This window comes from Trichomycterus rosablanca, chromosome 25, assembly GCF_030014385.1.
Source record: "Trichomycterus rosablanca isolate fTriRos1 chromosome 25, fTriRos1.hap1, whole genome shotgun sequence".
In the NCBI taxonomy this organism is placed as follows: domain Eukaryota; kingdom Metazoa; phylum Chordata; class Actinopteri; order Siluriformes; family Trichomycteridae; genus Trichomycterus; species Trichomycterus rosablanca.
The window spans coordinates 14,054,097-14,072,448 of record NC_086012.1 but is presented as its reverse complement, the minus strand read 5'-3'; the positions used below and the strand labels follow the sequence as shown (position 1 = coordinate 14,072,448).

Genomic DNA, 18,352 nt, shown 5'->3' with positions numbered 1-18,352 from the left:
AAAATAAAAAAAGAAACTTAATTAATCTAACTTTATCTAATCTAATCTAGTCACTCCAGTGTCCAGTTTTGCCTTCTTCATGTCCAGTGTAGCCGTTTCTTACGGTGGAGAGGGGTTAGCATGGGCACTTTGACTGGCTTGTGACTACACAGCCCCAAACACAGAAAGGTTTGATGCATGAAGTGTTGTTACCCCCACCGCCATCCCTCCAATTAGCAGATACAAACATTTTTTTTGTAAAATAAGCCACAGTAACTAATTCTGTTGGTCAAAACCAGACAGCCTGATATTAGGGGAGGCAGGTTCTTCATTTTTAAATCAATTAACTTGCAGCGAATATCAGGGTTGTGTTGCTGCTTGTTACATCATTTTATGTTCTTAATACACACGGGGTGTATTTCTGGTCTGGAGAGATGGAGGCTCATCTCTCAAGACAGCGCAGGCTTAAAGCAGCCTAATGTAGCCCAATGTTAAAAAAGTGTGACTTAAAAACAAAATATTACTTACATAATGTTAAACTGTTAATCTTTATATAAACATGGTGTTTGGTTTATTATGACAAAAACAGCTAAATGCAGTGCTATACACCAAAACGGTGCAATTACACAGCAGTTATGATGAATCATGCATAAAAATAATGCATAACCCACATTAAGCCTTTTATTTACATTAACGAATAGAAGGTTTCACAAAAGGTGCTCCTCCTTTACTGCTAAATGTTTACTACCTGCCCTTCGTTCAATGGACAGCTAAAAACCTCCTACATTAAAGCTCCAGGCTTTCCCATCGTTCCTTTGGGACGTTCTCAGATGCACATCTGGGGAAGGTTTTGTAACCGTTACCCATAAAACCATCCTGAGCTGATATTCAGATCGATACACACCAATGATCATCTTACATCAAATGAGATTCTAAGAGGAAAACACATTTTAAAAGTACATAAAACAAACTGTGACTAAAGGCAAAGTGGGTGGTGATGTTAATACATTTTTAATATATATTCACGCAGTATTCAAAACTTATTCTTTTAAAAACGATACAGTAACTGCATTCTGAATACTGCCGTTTCAAAATGTAGCTCGGACTGAATACAAATACATCATTTTTTAGATTTTGAATAGGTACACTGAAAGCTTATTCAGTTACTGCCCAACTCTGCTGTCTAACATGAAGAAAGAAACAGAGCTGTCGTGTAGCAGGCCAGGAAATTAAATGTCAATAAAATAAAATACAAATCATTTCAATGCTATAGCAACAGAACAAACACAAAAAGGAAACTCTAAAGGAATGATTAGTGTCGGGAAAGGATTCAACAAGGATTAAAATGTTGTGCATTTTTCTAATCGTCTTTCTGTGCTCTCTGTTTTGTATACCAGCTCCTCTCCCAGCGACAATCCTATCATTGGCAGAGTTAGTCAGATTTGTCTCCATCTTCATCTCTGTGCGCATCGGAGGAACTGGCAGCTTCGCGGGCATTCTTCTCCTCCTTGGCCAGGTGAGCGTGTGATGCCAGGATGCTGGACAGAGAGAAGAGACCTGGAGCAGCAGCAGAGGAGGAAGGTAGGGTCTGAGGATTCAGGCCCAAGGGCAGAGGAGCCATGGGCAGGGCCAAACCCTGCAGCTGAGAAAGCTGATGAGCCTGGAGCTGCTGCTGTGTAAAACAAAACAAACACATTACAGGAGGGGGGTGAGTGTGTGTACACGAAGAGGAAAATGTTCAGCTATTTCAGCTACCCCCACTGACAACAGGTGCTTTAAGTCAAACCTACACAAGTCTAAGACCAAAGACTAGCGTTATGCCAAGAGTCGGAGCAATCAATCATGCATAAACTTCTAGCAAAAATATATATGCTTCAGCAGGTGGTGGATAAGAAATAATAACTCAGGGCTTTGTTTTCTGCGTTAAACAGAAATACTACGGGTGTGGTCTGTGCTTGAGTCCAGTGGTGTGTAGGCAACTTTTACAAAGGCTCTTCCTGAATTGATTCTCTTTAAAGATTCCAGCTGACTAGCCAGCCAACAGTCTCTTGTTTTTCCTACCCGAATGATTGAGTTCATCTCTGGTGGAGTGACCTGCTTGGCTCTCTCAATTGCTCCCAGGACCTGCTGCTGGTGCTACACACACACACACACACACACACACACAACACACACACACAACACACACACAACACACACACAACACACACACAACACACACAGCAGACAGCATATATTTAAAAATGAGCAGACAGCATCAACATTATCAAACAGAAACAGCAGTAACACTCAACAAGACACCAATTAAAATCTGTATGTTGTGAGATTCTCAGAGTGGAAAGCCACATATTGTCCGTGATTTTTACAGTGACCCAGGCAACACAAATGATGTATCGATATTTTTGGTGACCCCTGTCCTAGATGATTATATTCTTATGGACAAAATAACTGAAACACCTGGTTTTAGACCACAATAATTTATTAGTATGGTGTAGGGCCTCCTTTTGCGGCCAATACAGCGTCAATTCGTCTTGGAAATGACATATACAAGTCCTGCACAGTGGTCAGAGGGATTTAAAGCCATTCTTCTTGCAGGATAGTGGCCAGGTCACTACGTGATGCTGGTGGAGGAAAACGTTTCCTGACTCGCTTCTCCAAAACACCTCAAAGTGGCTCAATAATATTTAGATCTGGTGACTGTGCAGGCCATGGGAGATGTTCAACTTCACTTTCATGTTCATCAAACCAATCTTTCACCAGTCTTGCTGTGTGTATTGGTGCATTGTCATCCTGATACACGGCACCGCCATTGGATGCACATGGTTCTCCAGAATGGTTCGGTAGTCCTTGGCAGTGACGCGCCCATCTAGCACAAGTATTGGGCCGAGGGAATGCCATGATATGGCAGCCCAAACCATCACTGATCCACCCCCATGCTTCACTCTGGGCATGCAACAGTCTGGGTGGTACGCTTCTTTGGGGCTTCTCCACACCGTAACTCTCCCGGATGTGGGGAAAACAGTAAAGGTGGACTCATCAGAGAACAATACATGTTTCACATTGTCCACAGCCCAAGATTTGCGCTCCTTGCACCATTGAAACCGACGTTTGGCATTGGCACGAGTGACCAAAGGTTTGGCTATAGCAGCCCGGCCGTGTATATCGACCCTGTGGAGCTCCCGACGGACAGTTCTGGTGGAAACAGGAGAGTTGAGGTGCACATTTAATTCTGCCGTGATTTGGGCAGCCGTGGTTTTATGTTTTTTGGATACAATCCGGGTTAGCACCCGAACATCCCTTTCAGACAGCTTCCTCTTGCGTCCACAGTTAATCCTGTTGGATGTGGTTTGTCCTTCTTGGTGGTATGCTGACATTACCCTGGATACCGTGGCTCTTGATACATCACAAAGACTTGCTGTCTTGGTCACAGATGCGCCAGCAAGACGTGCACCAACAATTTGTCCTCTTTTGAACTCTGGTATGTCACCCATAATGTTGTGTGCATTGCAATATTTTGAGCAAAACTGTGCTCTTACCCTGCTAATTGAACCTTCACACTCTGCTCTTACTGGTGCAATGTGCAATTAATGAAGATTGGCCACCAGACTGGTCCAATTTAGCCATGAAACCTACCACACTAAAATGACAGGTGTTTCAGTTATTTTGTCCAACCCCTGTATATTGCATACCAGCACAGCTGTTACCACTTTTCAGTGAGGAACGTTGGAGACAAAACATATGAAAATACAATCCCTAGGTGAAATGTGTTTTGATTTGTTACCTCTTGGGACAGGTACGGCAGCACCTGAGCACAAATAGCATTCATCCTCTTTACAATCTCAGCCTGAGAATGGAAAACAAAATACTGCATAAATTCTTCTCCACATGCCATTAATAATCCTTCCATAATTGAGTATAATGTACCCACAAATACATCAATTTACACTATATGGTCAAAAGTATGTGGACACAATTCAACCACACACACATCCCTATCAAGTGTACAGAACCAATAATATTAAATAAAACATATGCTTACAGCTTTATGTTAACAGTTTGGAAGGCATGATTAGACAAGGAACTCTAGTGTCCTGCACAAAGCCCTGACCTCAACCCATTAAGCTCTTTTGGAATGAATTGGGAATGAATTAAACTTCCCACAGACACACTCAAAATCATTGGTGAAATAACCTTTCCAGATGAGTGTGCTAAGTATTAATGTACTTGGTGTAGAATGGGTTTTCCAACAATCTCATGGTCAAGTGCCCACATATGTTTAACCATATAGTGTATGGTCATGTACAAACTAATTCCAAAAAGGTTTAGACAGTATACAAATGCAGTTGTATCTCACACTATTAGCAACGTTTTGCTTCTTACATGTTATGTGTAACTATCCCTAAATATCTGTGTATACAATAAAGCAGATAATGTATATCACAAGTTAAATACACATCAAAATTAATTCATTTAAAATCACAGATTTGTTTTTCATCATTTCTGGAATTGCACTTTGTACATACTCAGCAAGCAAACTTCATATTATATTCACTAACCGAGAGAATGCAGACATACAGACACAGAGCAGACACGTCTGATCACTCACCTGTTTGTGCATTTCTATGTTGAGTCCATAAGACATCTCGTAATACTGCAGAAACAGACACAAAGCAGGTGGCATCAAACAGGCTGCATTTGGAACACAGCCGATATGTGCTATCCTTTACTGGGCAGAAATCTGACGGGCTGTTGGTAATTGTGTGTGACAAATAATCCAATTAAAATGCATAAACACAGCGTCGTACACTGATCCCGGTATCTCACACACACACACACACACACACACACACCACACACACACACCACACACACACACCACACACACACAACACACACACACACAACACACACACACACACACACACACACACACACACACACACACACACACACACACACACACACACACACAGACACACAACACACACACTTCTAAATTTGACTCGGATTGCTAAGGTATTGCCAAAGTCTGAACAAAACTGGGTTTTTTTGGTCATTTTCCTTGTATGGTGACAAACATGGCTCATTCATCTTTGTGGCTTTAATGAACCCAATCAGTTTGACCTAACATGGTAAAAAAAAAACTAAAGACTGCATTCACTGATGCTATTAAATGATATGTTGTTATATGTGCGAACAGGAAGCAGCAGCCTGTCACTGCATGTCGACGTTTTATATTTCACAAATACGGAAATATTTAGTCTTCAGTTTGGCATGTGATGACAGGCTACCAGATCCTACACACACACACACACACACACACACCAAATCTCTGCTCTGGATTATTATAACTGGATTCTTAAAACATCCTGAATTCGTTTCTGTTAAATACAGCCCTGAACCATACACATAAGAATCTAACTGGGAAAGGCCAGATTTATACTGATGGAGCTTGAACAAAGGGCACACCGCTTCTGCCCCCCACTGTGGAAACAAGCCAAGCATTTTGGCTCCAAGGCAAAACATGAATTTAAAACCAAAACAGCTTATATGATCCCCTGAGACACAGCTGTTATGCTGATGTTTTGCTACCATAATACCTACCCTTATTGTGTGGTTAGAAGCGGGTCGATGAGTGTGTACGCTGTTTTGACTGCACTTTTAAAGCTAATCGATAAAATGTTTCAGTGAAATTCTTTAGAATTTCAGGCTTACAATTAGACACAATACAGGAACATGAAGGTTAGCGAAATCTACTGTTTAAGGGGGGAGGGAAATAAAATACCAGAACTGTAATTATTTATATTATATTGGGATTTGAATGTAATCAAATGTTTTACACATTTTGGTTACAATTGTAACAGGAAAGGTTACTGGTTACACAAGATTCATCAGTTCAAGTCTTTTTTTATTTCAAACACAGTCATGGACACTTTTGTATCTCCAATTCACCTGACTTGCACGTCTTTGTACTGTGGGGGAAATCGGAGGAAACCCACAAAGACACAGAAAGTCCACACAGAAACCTGGGAACAGAACCCAGGATCTTTTTGCTGTGAGGTGAAACTGCTACCCACCAAGCCACGGTGCCATGAACAGTGATGAAAAGAACCATTACTAATGCTTCTTAATGTAATGATGAGCTGTTAACACCAGTATCAATCTGATAAAAATCTTCTGATGGACTCTACAGTGTCAGATCATTCTTCATTAACTACACAACTTATGTACATTATTGCTGCAAACACCATGCATGATACAAAGAAAAGACAGAAACCTGTGCCGACATATGACATCGATGGGTCTCAGAAAAATCTAACCATTAGATTACAATTATTAATAGCCTCAAAAGTAACTGAAGTAGGTAAAAACTTTAGTAATGCATAATATGGGACAGTGGTAGCTCAAGGTTGCAGGTTCAAGCCCCACATCTGCCAGATTACCACTGTTAGGCTCTTGAGCAAGGTCTTTAACCCTCTACTGCTTAGACTGCACACAGTCACAATAAAAGGATAAAAGCGCCTGCTAAATGCCATTCAGACAAAGTACGACTTTTGGCCCAGACACCCTGTCAAAATTTTATTGTGAAACAACTCACCATGATGTAGTGACGCTGCATCTCGGATTTCTCTGTAGCCAGCTTATCACACTCCAGTTTCAGACTGGTGCCGGAATAAATACATGAACACACACCAAACACAGACACAAACACAGACATGAAAGGAAAGAGTGAGTGCATTTAGTAAAACGTATCTTATCTCTGAATGGCAATCAGCATCTGTATTCGTATATGTATCAGCTAAAATATTTACATTCAGCTGAAGTGTTTGAGAATGGCTGGTGCCTTGCACATTCACACACTGATTCACTTCCAGTTCTTTCACCCCATTGTCTTCAATTCCTCTAATCCCCTTTTTTCTCGAGAGCTTTAAATCATCACAACCTGATTTGACTGACACTGGAATGTAACTGTTTCATACTGATCAAGACCAATAAGGCTGGAAGAGGAGGATGTAACAGACTGTACAGACACTGAAGGTTAGACGTAAGAAGGTTGGTGCACTTTGATGTGGCCATGTGATCAAAATGAGTCTGGAATTAACGTCAAATGTAGTAAAGCTGTAGCTAATCACAGACTGCATTTGCCTGCAACTTTTGATGTTCAGAGATACTTCAACCCACTTGTCTGGACATAATGATTTGACCCATATCAAAGTCACTCAGGTCTTTATGCTGCTCATATCTGCTGTGCTATGAGCGTGTACTACCATCAGCCCAAAATCAGACAGGTCCCTGCCTGTGACATGCACAGCTGTTACAGAATACGCATTTTAGGGGTAGTCCTAATGTTTTGGCTGGGGAAGGGTGTGTGTGTGGGGGGGGGTTCTTTTTGGAGCTCATTACATACAAAGGACGACACTAGAGTCTTTATATTCTTCTACCATTAATGCAATGGTAGCTGTTAAGGTAATAGATTAGTATTGCATTAAGGTTGCCGGTTCAAGCCCTACCATCGTCCTGAGCAAGGCCCTTAACCCTCAGTTGCTTAGTATTGTTAGTCACTTTGGATAAAAGCGTCTGCTAAACGCCGAAGATGTAAATGTAAATCATGCCAATGCTTCAACCACAAATTATGAATGGCTATTGCAGCAGCAAGAATGGGAATCCACCTCCCACAGGCACAGTCTAGTCAAGTGTGTGTTAAACGCCCAGTCAGGTCAGTGGTACCATTGACACTTAAAATCGAGAATTAAGTTTCAGCAGTTGTGGGTTAGAGTATAGTCTCCAGTGTCAAAATAAAAGCATATAAACATGCCTTCCAATCAGAAGTCTTGAGTGAACGTAACTTCGATTAATAAGAGCCGTAGCAAGAAATGCATTCTGACACATTTCAAGGACAAACGTCTTTGACATGCCTCAGTGTTGTTACAACACATCACAGCTCAACATATCAATCAGCTCATCCTTCTATCCTTCCCTCCCTCCATCCATCCTTCCATTCACCCATCTGTCTCTTCCTCTCTGCTTTCATCATTTCAATCATACATCAGGGCTGAGCAGTGGTCAGCTCAAACACCCCCTCGACCGCTCCTCAGCTGTCACTTTCTTGGACGAACAAAGAGACAGAGGAATGGAAAAGGAAGCTTTTTTTCTCCAGTATGACCCACATTCCCTGAGTCTCAGGTGTCCAAACAGCACAGCTATACACACTCGTGTGCGCACACACACCTGCACGCACTGAATTCTGTGGGCGTACCTGTGATACTGGGCTTGGAGGAACTGGAACTCATCTTTGATGCGGTCGCAGGAGTCGGTCGTGGTGAACTTCAATGGTTGTGCCGACTGAGAAGCAGCCTGGAAAAAGAAAAACAAAACAGTTCAGACAAACTGACATCAGGCCAAACAATCAGCATTCTGATATGTAACGTGCCAGTGTATAGTGGGTGCTTGAACTGCAGGAGGATCATTTTGAAAACTAAAACCTTATTTAATGTTTAAAGACAGTAAAAAGTCACAGGGTAAAAGGAAACAAGACAAATCGTCCCATAATAACTGTACACAAGCACCACAGAGCTGGAATTCATGGAAGGCAAGCCATTTGGAAATCTTGTGTATGAAAGGTCAATGGGAAATAATACGTTGGTGTAAAGAACACAAAACCTGGACCACTAAGCAAAAGAGAAATATTAAGATCGGATGAGTAAATTTTACTATATTTTCTACAGTAGTTTCTATAATCTTACTATATTTAGTATCTGGGCAGATACCTCAAACTCACAATACCTGATAAGAGTTAGGTACAGAGGGGGATCTGTAATATTCATATAAGACACAAATATAAGACAAATTTTAAAGGTGCACCCTATGGTGCAGACAGTCTTTTTTGAACAGAATATTGGACTGTTAAAGTGATCAAAATAAAGTGCGTTTCATGACCTTCCTAACCATCAGATTTGAACCTTATTAAATCACAGGTTTAGATGGTTTAGGGATGAAATGTCACCCGTCCTCAGTGCCCTTTGTTTACAGCTGCTTTTGAAACGGAAACAGAAACAGTGAAGATGTTTTGTGTCATTATGAAGTCAGACTGCATATAAATCTGAAACGGTGGGTATATTAAGATATTTTACATTGTGTCCCGGAATAAAATTAAAACCCTGCTTATTATTTTAGGTTTAAGATCAGTCAGCATCTTTGTGTAACGCTGAAGTGTTTCTGCTCTCAGTGTTTATGTTCATATTACTACTCTACATTACTGACACGTTCTATATTACGCAAGTATAAATACGTATTGATATAAAGATCAGTGGTATGTCTTATATTTTAACAAATTGCTACACGTTTGCTGGTTACCAGTTACCCGTCGCCCAACAACTGTCACTTATCAGTTCAAAGAAATTGACAAAATTTGACCTTCCTGCCAGTTTAGTTTGAATTTAGGAAGAATTCATGAAACGTGTTTAAATATTTTTTTTGCAAAGCATAAACTGCTCACTCACTGTAGCATTAGAAAAAAATCTCAAGTGTACAGAAGTGAAAGGGGAAAATAGTACCAATAAGAAAAGAAGCACATAAGGCATCAGTGCTTTGAAAGATGCCCAAATAAACTAAGTCGAATGTTAAGCCTATTTCGCGGCTCTAGGTTCAATATCAGATGTAATCCTATTGGAGGAGGAGCTTTGGGGTGTTGACATTAGAAATCAATTAGAGCGGCAGCAAATCATTGGCATCACCTGTGACCTACACACACACTGCACAAAGTGTGTGTGTGAGTGAGTGTGAGAGAGAGAGAGAGAGAGAGAGAGAGAGAGAGAGAGAGAGAGAGAGCTGGTTTCCTGAAGGCTCTGTTCAGATGCTAATGAGGAACTTTAGCCTTTGTGACCCAGACATCTGCTGTTACACTGTGTACCAACCCCACACACACACACACACACACACACACACACACACACACACACACACACAAATAAATAAATAAGTAATTGCCCCCTTTTTATTGCATATCATAATAAACATGATAACATGATACAACACAAAGGGAAATAATATATATTTTATTTATGGTAAATTAAAGTAAATTATCCAATGCATGTATCATATAACCTTTGTAAAACTGTAACTGTCCCTGATAATCCAACTAGTTTTTACCTATTTTTACTGGTAAGCCAGCTAATAAAATACAACACTGGGCAAATAAAGGTTCATATGAGGGTAAAAAGACCAAACCACTGCTAATCAAAAGAAACATCAGTGTTTGACATAAAACACCTTATTTTACGCAATAGACAATCAAATTGAAACTCAGAATTTCATTAATTCAACCAAAAAGCAAATAGAGCATTTATACTGTAGTAATAACATAATACTAACAGTCAGACATAGCAGTGAAGGGGTAACAGTGTGGGTGTGTTGTGCTTCATCATATCATAGATAATAAACACTGAATAAAAACTGACAGCTAAACATTTTAAAGGTTATATATTAGGGACGTAATGATACACTCTACCCACGATGAAATACGATTCACGATACTGGGTTCACAATATGATTTCCCCAGAACTTTCCTTTCCTGGTTTATATGGTGTTTATCTGAATCTAAAATCATTTAGTACGACAAATATGCAATAATAACACCAATAAAAATGGGGCTTTTAACTTTAACATCACTGTACACACACACACGTCTATGTATGTGTGTTCAGAATGTGTGTATGTGTGAGGACGTGTGGCACACTTTCACAAAAAGATTGAAATGTGTGAGTAATTACTCTTTATGCTGTGTGCATAAGCGTGTGTGTGTGCGCGCGCTGACGCCCGGCATGCTTTGACAGGATGACTGATTTTCATGCAATTATCACTTGTATGGTGTGTACTGATGTGTGTGTGTGCGTGTGTGTGAGTTGGGTCCATAAACAAAGGTCAGCAGTGGTGTGTATGGAGTAGAACTCGAACCTGTTGCCAGTGGCACCCATAATAAGAGAAAGTGAGATACTGTGTGTGATATGGGAATCCCTTCTCAGGCTGAGGTAGCTCAGCGGTTAAGGTACTGGGCTAGTAATCTGAAGGTTGCTGGGTCAAGCCCCTCCAATGCCAGGTGGCCACTGTTGGGCTCTTGAGCAAGGCAATCAACACGTATGTGCTTGCATTGTATACATCCGGTAAATGTAAATGTAAGCTTCTGCAAGGCCTCTGCAAAGTGAATAGCATCTACCAATAAAGTGTCTACCACGGTTTCCTTTTGCTAACCAAACTAACTATGCAAAAAAAGTATTTTTCACAGCGTTGTACTGCAACAGGATCTCATTAATATAAGCATCAGTTTGCCAGCATTTTCACATTCAAAACCCTGATGGGTTCAGACCTTAGGAAAGTAAGAGAGTAAGCAAAAAGGGGAGGCCTGCATGTTTCCAAATGTGACTAGGAGTGTGTGTGTGTGTGTGTGTGTGTGTGTGTGTGTAGGTGGATGCATATGTGTGTGTGTGCGTGTGTGTGTTTGTTTAGTGCTGATGGAGACCACAGGGGATTAACCTCCCCACACGGCCGGGGGTATTGTAGTGTGGTCGGAGGGCGGCGGTGTTAATTCAACCAGCCTTAATAATGTCCTCTGGCACTGTCCTCATCCCTCCCCCTACAAGAAACACAGACACACACACACAGGCTGGGCTCATAGCTCTGAGAGTGTGTGTGCTGTGTGTGTGCGTGTCTGCGTGTGGGTTGGGGGTAGGGGGTTAGTATGAGTGTGTGTCGTGCCTTGTACATGTCTGGAAAGCTAAACAGCGAGTGAAAGCGCCTTGCCGTACATTTTGAGCAGGAATGATAGAGGAACACAGCTGGGGGGAATAAGTGTGTGTGTGTGTGTGTGTGTGTGTGTGTGTGTGTGTGCGTGTGTGTGTGCAAGCGGAAGCCAGATTTTTATTTTTATATCTTCCCCTTCCAACAGCAGCACCTGTACACTACAGCTACCCTTTATAAACGGTTTCCAGGTACATTATGGCCAATGCATTTATTATTTAGAGATTCAGAACTTACACTTCCTCCGGATCAGGGTCACAGTGAATCCAGTGCTACCATTAACATAGTTTGCAGGGTAGGAATACACCTCGACACCAATTTATCACAGAGCGACACACACTTACACACTTACCCAAATCTCAGACTTATCAAAGCTGCCAACAAGCAGCTAATTAATACCTACAAAGCAGAGTAAAGCTGTAACAAGTTATTAAACTTCCGACTCACTGTATAACAGTGTAGACACAGTACAGACACGGTGCAGACTGGAAAGTAGAGCAGTCTCTTAACATTGGATAACCAAAATTCAAAGAACAAGGACCATAACTGCCCAGGTTGACTCCTTTGGTCTGTGTTAGGAGAGCACATGTATCTATCTATTTATCTATCTGTCTATCTATCTATCTATCTATCTATCTATCTATCTATCTATCTATCTATCTATCTATCTATCTCTCTATCTATCTATCTATCTATCTATCTATCTATCTATCTATCTATCTATCTATCTGTGTGTCGCTGTGATTCTTCACTCATACAACTAATCTTAGTTAACACATGTAACCATAAAGCCTCGAGGGAGTTCCTTTTAACATCTGGGTTCAAACCCCTTAATGGAAGTCAATGCAACAGTTTAGCTTATCAGGGAACGTATATTTTAACCCACAGTCCACAAGGAGCAAAAGCCATGACACAGTCGGTCCTGGTGGCTTTACAAATGTGAAGCACCTAAGGCTGATCTCTTTTGTATCACCAGTCTACACAAAAAAACAACCCCGAGCACGCTCAGGCAGAAAACAGGAACACCAAATCCTCCTGGGTTTTTCAATAGCCTTCTTAAAGCTTAACAATTTAGCCATCAGCCTTAGAAGAACCTTGGCTAACCTGCGGAGTGAGACGGCCAAACTGAATCCACATTCAATCCGTCTCTTTCCTACAGAGCAAGCCAAGTCTCGGAAATTCAGGGATGAATTGCGTTTCTAGCCGTGCGTCCTAATCCTGGATTGAAAACCCGAAAGAGAAACTTGTGGTTTAATTGGAAATTGTGGGGACTGTTTGAGATAGATGGCCAGGAGGTAGAGTTTGTCTTATGGAAAGCATTTGTGGTAATAAACGGTATTAGCTGCTTTGGCTGTAACAGACTTTCCTGTCATGATTGGCATCCAAGAGTCCAGTCAAAGACCCAATTTTAAACGTATTCAAAGCCTGTGATCACATGTTTTTGGTGTTAAGGTGATTAATGACTGAAAGTCTTGTGGTTACAACTTATATTACAACATTACCAGTTTGACTTGTATGACTGCATTGATTTGACTTAATAGGCGAGGCAGATGGCCAAAAAATTTCCAATAAATGTAAATGTGCACACGTAGGACTCCTACGTTGACCCCCAAGTTCATTTTGTTTCTGCATTTATTTTCTCCTCTTTTTCTCCCGACTTTTTAGCGCGTCCTATTGCCCAATTGCGTCACGCTTCCTCTCCACTAATGCCGATCCTACTCTGATTTGAGGAGAACGAAGCTAACCCACGCCCCCTCCGACACGTGGGCAGCAGCCATATGCTTTTTGTCACCCACAGTGCATATATGCGAATCAGCCTTGTGTACGGAGAGACACACCCTGATCCGCTCTCGTTCGCTGTCCCTGTGCAGCCGCCATCAATCAGCCAGTAGAGGTCGTAGTGCATCAGTTACAAGGAGTCCCTATCTGGCTTAATACCCCACCCCTATATGAACAACAGGCCAATTCGAAACAAGTCAACGTATTCGAAATCCCGGCTCTGGTGCGCCAGCGTGTGTTTTTACCACTGCGCCATCTCAAGTTCATTTTAATATGTTAAATTATATTAAGTAATTATAAACGTAGCCACAATAGCTACAATCTCCCAGTCTCTGTCCGACTACGGTTACTTCTAGTGTTCAAGTCTCTAGTACAGGGGTTTCATTTTAGTCAAATCTTATCCACAAAGGGCCAGCATGGCTACAGGCAGGAGATTTACCTTCTACAACTGAGATCAGATGTTTGTAAACCAAAACTAACTTTTCAGGTGGAATCAGGTGTGGTTGTGCTTGGCTGCAGCCAACCCGGCCCCTTGTAGATAAGACTGGACACTCCTGTTCTGATATGATCAAGACCTTACAGTAAGTGTAAATGACATTCCAACTTTTTACACTTTGAGTAAAAGCTAAATGAATAGATAACAATGTAAATATAAAACCATCAAGCTGGGCAGATTAAATGTGGATTTTTCTTTATAAAGTAGTAGTTCAATGATCTATATTCGCAAGAATCCAGAAGGTGAATTTATTACTAGAAAAGAAAATCCTTCAATGAATGCAGGAACAAATTTAAAATGCAAACCGAATCCAACAGGATTGCTTGGGTGGGCTAAAACGTACCTTACATGCAGGTGCAGCCCTGACCAATTCCACCATTAATTAAGAGTCCTTTTAACGACCCTGTGTTTGGACACAAAGCTCTGTTTGTGTTGCGAGCTGAGGATCACAAGTGGGATCAGCACGACCAAACCGAAATCAGGGGACTCATTAAGGAACACAGTGCTGCGAGACGGTGAGACTCATTCACTGAAAAGAAACATGCAAAGCTTAGTTAAAAAAATGGGAACTACACTTGACCTTTGGAGTCCACTTTAAATGGCACCTTTGTTCCTCCAAAACAAAACGAAATAAGCTATGATGGACCACCACCAACCTCAGACTCTGGGTCTTTATATAAAAAAAATAGCATATTGTCTTATGATGTTTATTATTAGGTGTGAGGGAAATTGTTTCAGTTACTGCGACTCCTTATTATGGTAATTCTTATTGTGCAGCATCATTATTCATTCTTTTTTTTTTTACACAAAGGCACAAAGCTGTTGCAGGGAAATCCCTTGATCAGTCAGTCAAGCAATTTTAAGCAGCTATGTGGAGGAAATTTACACAGTGAGCAGAGGCAAGAATCAAACCTATGTTCCCAGAGACTATGTTGCTGTGTGACACATACATTTACATTTTCTGCATTTAGCAGACGCTTTTATCCAAAGCGGCCTACAGTACTGTGATAGTATTCAATCTAAGCAATTAATGGTTATGGGCCTTGCTCAAGGGCCCAACAGTTGCAACCTGGCAGAGGTGGGGCTTGAACCGGCAACCTTCTGATTACTAGTACCTTAACCACTGGGCTACCACTACCTACACTACTACCATGACACTGCAACAGTGATTAAATCATGAGTGAGTTTTAATCCCTTAAACCAAACAGGTCTAGGTTGGCCCATAGAGGTTTAGTGTGTTAATGTGATCAAATTTGCCCCACCCCTTCCCCCCAGGACCCTACCCTTATTTAAATATCTGTAGTTTTGGAATTTTTAAAGGTGCAAGTGGGAGCACATTTAAAAGCATGTGTTAAAAGCTCACAGTTACTTAGACTTTCATTTCATTTCATTTTTCACTCTGGTGTTGTTTATAGAAAACTGACAGTTGATTTACATTCTCCGAGGTGTTACCTAAATATCTGGTGTCTGAGGGATATAATGACAAAACTACACTACAACGCCAGTGCAGTCTATTATCAGACTTTACCTAGTCTGTGGTCTAGTCTGTGACCCATCATCAGAGGATGCTCACATAAAAAAGGGATTAAAAGATCATTGCAATAATAATCAGAAATTTGCAAAACAGAAATCTATAACACATATAGATTACTTAATAAGATGATCTAGGACAACAGGATTGGCTGATCAGTTATATCTCAGTCTCTGTAGCATTGCTTTAGTAACAGTGAGCAGCTTTGTTTAAAGCCTTACAGTAGTAAAAACATGTACACAGTTAAATACACAGTTAAATAATGATGTAATTAAACTAATGCAGAATTAGTATGTCTATACAAATGATCTGTTACTTTGATTCATCTGGATCTGGGTTGATTCAGACTGAAGATGATTCATGTTAATGATACAATGCTAGTCATGCTACAGACAGGCCACAAAGAATCCTTTGGAGCACCACTACCACAGTCTTTACTGTTCACAAAGGAAAACATGAGACTCCTTTGCTAAATAGCCAGCATCTTCTGATATTGTTGCGAGAGCCAAAGCATTACTCAATGCACCTTTAATTCCAAATACACACATGTTTTTTCTTCATTTTGTTAAGGTTCGTAGTACCGGGAAAATATTGATAATAGTAATTTATTTATTTATCAAACACAGTCATGGACAATTTAGTGTTTCCAATTCACCTCACTTGGACGTCTTTGGCCTGTGGGAGGAAACCGGAGCTACCGGAGGAAACCCACACAGACATGGGGAGAGAACATGCAAACTCCACACCGAGCCACCGTGCCACCCTTATGATAATAATTATAATAATATTTGTTCTGCATCAATATCCAAGCTCCGGATGTTTGGATTAATACATTGCATAACAATATTAAGTGCATTTTATGTAACAACACAATACTAACATGTTATTAAGCATGTTTAGCTTGCAGTCACCTATAATATAGCTGCAGATTATCTAAACTATAGTGCTTTTTTTTTTTACATTTTAGGATCAAATCTAAACAATACAGCTAACTAAATGAAGGATGTCTTATAGAAAATCAATGAAACCCATCAATGCAATCCATCAATAGACTCCATGTGCACACCTGTTATGTCATATTCACTTACAATAGATCAGAGCACAACAATACACACACATTTACATTTACGCCATTTAGCAGACGCCTTTATCCAAAGCGACTTACATTACAGTTACAGTATGAGCAACCGAGGGTTAAGGGCCTTGCTCAAGGGCCCAACAGCAGCAACCTAGCAGTGGTGGGGCTTGAACCAGCAACCTTTGGATTACTAGTCCTGTACCTTAACCACTAGGCTACGGCTTGCCCTAGTGTGTAACACACACACATCCTGCTAATATTAATATAATACATGTGATCCATGTTACAATGGCTGGACTTACCGAGTGCCTGGTTTGTGGAAACATCATGTCAGTTGTGTAGGGGGTTGTGCCTTCTTCACCAGAGGAAAAACTAAAGTAAAAGCCTTTGTTTAAAAACAGGATCGGATGAAATGTCGACGATTTAGTTCCGATCTCTTCTTGATCGAGGCGTGATGATGAAAAGAAGCCGAGATACACGATATGAATGAGTATGTGTTTAATCTGCACAGCTAACCAGGACCTAGCAGCACCAACTTCAGCTAAAACATCTTCCTTTAACAATCTAACACAATCACACAGCAGCGGAACCGCAGTCTGATATTTCAGCGCAGATCAGACACGGTAACAGTGCACAATAGCGGCACAATAGCGGCACAATAGCGGCAGGTAAACACACCGAACATCAAAGCGAAACCCTGAACGGAAAATAAAAGTTGCGCCTTTTGTCGGATCCTCCGGGCTGAATGTCAGATCCGATCCCGTGTTCAGCCGCGTGTGTGGATCCGGATTGATCCGGTAAAGCACCGTGTGTGTTTAAAAGTCGCTGTTTGACGAATTTAAGGACTGAACGCTGCACCGAGGCCCAGTCTAATGTCAAACAGATTAGATTACAGTGTGCGGAAGTGTCGCCTTGTGCACCGTCTGTGGCCCCGCCTACTACCACAAACCACGCCCACAAACCCCCCATGAGTCACTGCTGTTAAAGACGCACAAACTCATTTAGTTCTTATTTACTTATTATTATTATTATTATTATTATTTGCTATTATTTATTTATTAGGATTTTAACGTCATGTTTTACACACTTTGGTTACATTCATAACAGAAACATTAATTACTCATCAGTTTAATGACAAACACAGTCATGGACAAATTTGTATCTCCAATTCACCTCACTTGCATGTCTTTGGACTGTGGGAGCAAACCGGAGCTCTTGGTAGAAACCCACACAGAAAGGACCCAGCCTGCCCCACCTGCGAATCGAACCCAGGACCTTCTTGCTTCGTGCCCCCAAGACAAGAGCTTTTCACTGCAAAACAATCTCACAATGAAAACATGACAGGCTAACTTGCTAAATAACTAGCATTTTTATAATACTATAGTTGTGAAATCTGTTATTGTGGTTCACTTTGTAGCCACTAGAGTTAAAAACCTCTCCTCAAGTATAGCTGAATAACCTGAAAAATTTGGTTAAAAAAAAAAGTCACCAAACCAAGTTATTCTATATGCCTATGTGACATGTTTATTCGTATTAAAATGTAAAGATTGCATTATATTTGTACTTCATTTGTTTTACATTTGTGCATTTTATAATGTTTCAAAAGTACTGAATGTGTACTTTCGACGGAAAAGAGGTAGGTTATGCAAACAGGTGGGTTACGAAAAGAAGTGGGTTGTAAGTAGAGGTAGGTTAT

The 18,352-nt window shown here is 40.8% G+C and overlaps 1 protein-coding gene across 2 annotated transcripts; it reads right to left on the bottom strand.

The window, feature by feature from the left end:
- Window positions 1-971: 971 nt before the first annotated feature.
- Window positions 972-17,546, bottom strand: chico. 2 transcript variants are annotated; one of them, XM_062987624.1, is made up of 7 exons: window positions 16,959-17,546; window positions 8,237-8,334; window positions 6,578-6,641; window positions 4,586-4,630; window positions 3,761-3,823; window positions 2,041-2,115; window positions 972-1,651 (listed from the first exon to the last, which is right to left on the bottom strand). In XM_062987624.1, exons 1-7 carry the CDS (start codon window positions 16,983-16,985, stop codon window positions 1,412-1,414), a joined length of 612 nt encoding a protein of 203 aa, XP_062843694.1. In that variant the 5' UTR covers window positions 16,986-17,546; the 3' UTR covers window positions 972-1,411. The 2 variants fall into 2 exon arrangements, with proteins under 2 accessions (XP_062843694.1, XP_062843695.1); XM_062987625.1 differs by having other exon boundaries at window positions 972-1,648.
- Between the last annotated feature and the right edge of the window lie 806 nt (window positions 17,547-18,352).